At 41.3% G+C, this 2969-nt stretch overlaps 1 protein-coding gene across 1 annotated transcript; it reads right to left on the bottom strand.

The window, feature by feature from the left end:
• Positions 1-304: 304 nt before the first annotated feature.
• On the bottom strand, positions 305-2569 carry LOC140207525 (uncharacterized). Its single transcript, XM_072276062.1, has one exon. It carries the CDS (start codon positions 2178-2180, stop codon positions 1677-1679), a length of 504 nt encoding a protein of 167 aa, XP_072132163.1. The 5' UTR covers positions 2181-2569; the 3' UTR covers positions 305-1676.
• Between the last annotated feature and the right edge of the window lie 400 nt (positions 2570-2969).

Here is a 2969-nt window from a genome sequence, read left to right as displayed (position 1 = left end):
TAGTTCAAGACTTAAAAAAACCTGCCAAACAGAGCTCAATAGTTAACAAATACAACAAAGGCAATAAACACTTTCATCAATACCGACATTGACTTTTTTATATATAAAAATATCTTTGTCCCATTTCAATCAGTAAAATTAAGAAAGATCCAGAACTGATATGACAGCTTTAGAAAAGACTATTTACACTCAGACTCAGTTAGATTAACACTACCTCGGACAGGAGGAGGAAGGGGAATAACACACATGGAAAAAAAATCACACAAGTCAGATAAAACTTCTAAGTATATATTTTCATCAAAAATGAACAGTATTCATTGCTCCATGTGTGTATATGCAATCGTGGTAAGAAATACAGACCAGAAAACTTAAATGAGAGGCTAACTCAGAAATGAATCATCACTATGGAAGAAAACATTAACCAGTGGAATGAGTACGACCCTCCATGGGAGAAATCCCAATGACCTGAGCAGACAAGATGTTGACAAGGTAGCATCGAGCACCTGACTGAGAGTTGGAGACCTCTTCCCAGAAACAGAGGGGTTCCTTGCAGAAATATAGGACAAGGTGGTCAACAATATGAAAAAAAATCGAAAATACATGAAATACAAACAAACAAGGCAATAAATACAGAAAATGCCGAGAGAAACCAGACACTATCCAACACATTCCAGGATCCTGCAGCAGTTTAACTCAATCTGATTACTTATGCAGGTACAATCAAGTGGCAAATATATTTCACCAAAATCTTGCTTTAACACACAAACTTATGAATGACAACCGTAACTTCATTAAGGCACTATAAATTCAGGCCTGATCCAGATAGGGACAGTATCTCACAATTTACATGATAATCAATACATTATTACAGATAGGATAATCTAAAATAACCGTCCAGATATATTATTACTGGAACAACTCCCTCAATAGATAAAATCATCCCAACACATACATGTTTCAGCGTTGGTACATCAATCTGATGGCCTGGTGGAAGAAGCTGTCCCGGAGCCTGTTGGTCCTGGCTTTTATGTTGCGGTACCGCTTCCCGGATGGTATCAGGAGAGTGACAGTGATGTGATTCCCTGTGTCACGGGTACAGACAGTCATCTCAAGTGAGGAGTTTGTGTGGAGATGCAGCTTCCCTGGAGATGGAGGAAAGAGGACACACCAACAGGTGGAACCAGCTGTGGGAAGACATGGTTTGTCAGGTCTGACGATGAGCTGAATGTACCATAACCTTGAGACTGAATCAGAAAACCATTCTGAGGGTATTTGAAATGTCAGAAGCAGGGGAGATGTGATCACATGTGCAGAGGGCAGGGGTTGTGTCTCCATCAGACCCTCAGTGAAATGGTTCAAGTTACAATGTGCAGGGCTGAAAGCACAGTGTTTGGGGCCGGATTTAGTCACTGATTCTGACACAGTGAGAGGGTTAGTTCTGCCGTAAGGAGGAAACATTAATGGAGAAAGAGACAGGAACTTCATCAATTCTACACGGGTCCCATTTATCAGCACTTGGCTCTTAGCCGACTGTATCTCAGCAGTTTCTTTCTTTTTTCTTTTCAAATCTTTTTATTATTATTATATTATTCAAAAATAATACGAGTACATCAAATTAAGCAACACAATGTCTAGAGGAAAAAAATTTAAACAGTACAATTCCAAATTCAAATACTTTAGGTCAACTGCCCACTCTCAGTGATTTTAACCGTGGCTTTTGGTGTTCCATTCACGGTGCCACATCTCTCCATCTTCTTTACCACATCCATTCCTTCTACCACAGATCCAAACACAACATGTTTCCCATCCAACCAGCCGCTCCTTGTGATGCATATGAAGAACTGGGAACCATTTGTATTTGGTCCAGCATTGGCCATGGACAGGATGCCTGGCCCCGTGTGCTTCAGCTGAAAATTCTCATCTTTAAACTTCTCCCCATAGATGGACTTGCCTCCAGTGCCGTCATGTTTTGTGAAGTTGCCACCCTGGCACATGAAGCCAGGAATGATTCTGTGGAACGTTGAACCTTTGTAACCGAAACCCTTCTCGCCTGTGCATAATGCACGGAAGTTTTCTGCAGTCTTTGGGACAATATCTGGTCTTAGCTCCATCACTAGGCGACCCTGGGGTTTATCCCGAATAGAGATGTCCATAAAAACCTTGGGGTTTTTGCCGGCCATGGTTCTGCAGTTTCCGAGGTCGGAGAAAAACGCAAGCGGTAAGCTGTACACTGCCTTTGTCACTGTGCGACGATGCAGCCAAAAAGCGGAGAAGCGATACCCACAACTGTCCGGACCCTTTCGGATCCTGCTAGTCTTCCCTCTATTAAGTTAGACCGACTGTCTACAGGACACCGATTTATCCTACTTCTCTCCAACGTTTGAAGTAGGTTTGGTGTAATTTCTCTCAATCTTGGACAGAAGTTGTCTTTTTCTCCCTCGTCGCGAAAGCTCTTTTGGAATATAGCTGATCGTGTAAAATAGCTGATATTTCACCAACCAAATGAGAGAGGCGGACCTGGTTTGTATGAATACTCCTCCTCTCAGCTGATAGTCCTGTCGAACTGTTCCGCCCGCCCTCTCTAGCGTCTGATGTTAGTGCAAGCACTCATTTAAGGAGGTATTTCTTAACTTACAGCAAAAGTCTGGAGGAAGAAACGCCCCACGAGAAGGGTGCACCATCTGTGGAGAATTCCCAAGGAAGTTAGGATGCTATATCTTTGAAATAATATACGTTGTAATGAGGATTAATTAATTGATGGTAGTCAAGAGGACTGGGAAAGTTTAAAACTACAAGGTATGCCACAAAAATTGTAAAGAATGTGGGACACATGAGTAAATTATTAAAAATATTGATGGGGTTTTTACAGAAATACAAGCAAAAAGCCAAAAGTAATGTTGGTTTTTGAGGCTGATTGTAAAATTGGGAATGAGAAGGTACAGATTCTAAATAATGAAAATAATAACAGA

This window comes from Mobula birostris, chromosome 13 (assembly GCF_030028105.1).
Source record: "Mobula birostris isolate sMobBir1 chromosome 13, sMobBir1.hap1, whole genome shotgun sequence".
NCBI classification, from domain to species: Eukaryota; Metazoa; Chordata; class Chondrichthyes; order Myliobatiformes; family Myliobatidae; genus Mobula; species Mobula birostris.
Note: the sequence above shows the minus strand (reverse complement) of the source record. Positions and strands in the feature narration are given on the sequence as shown.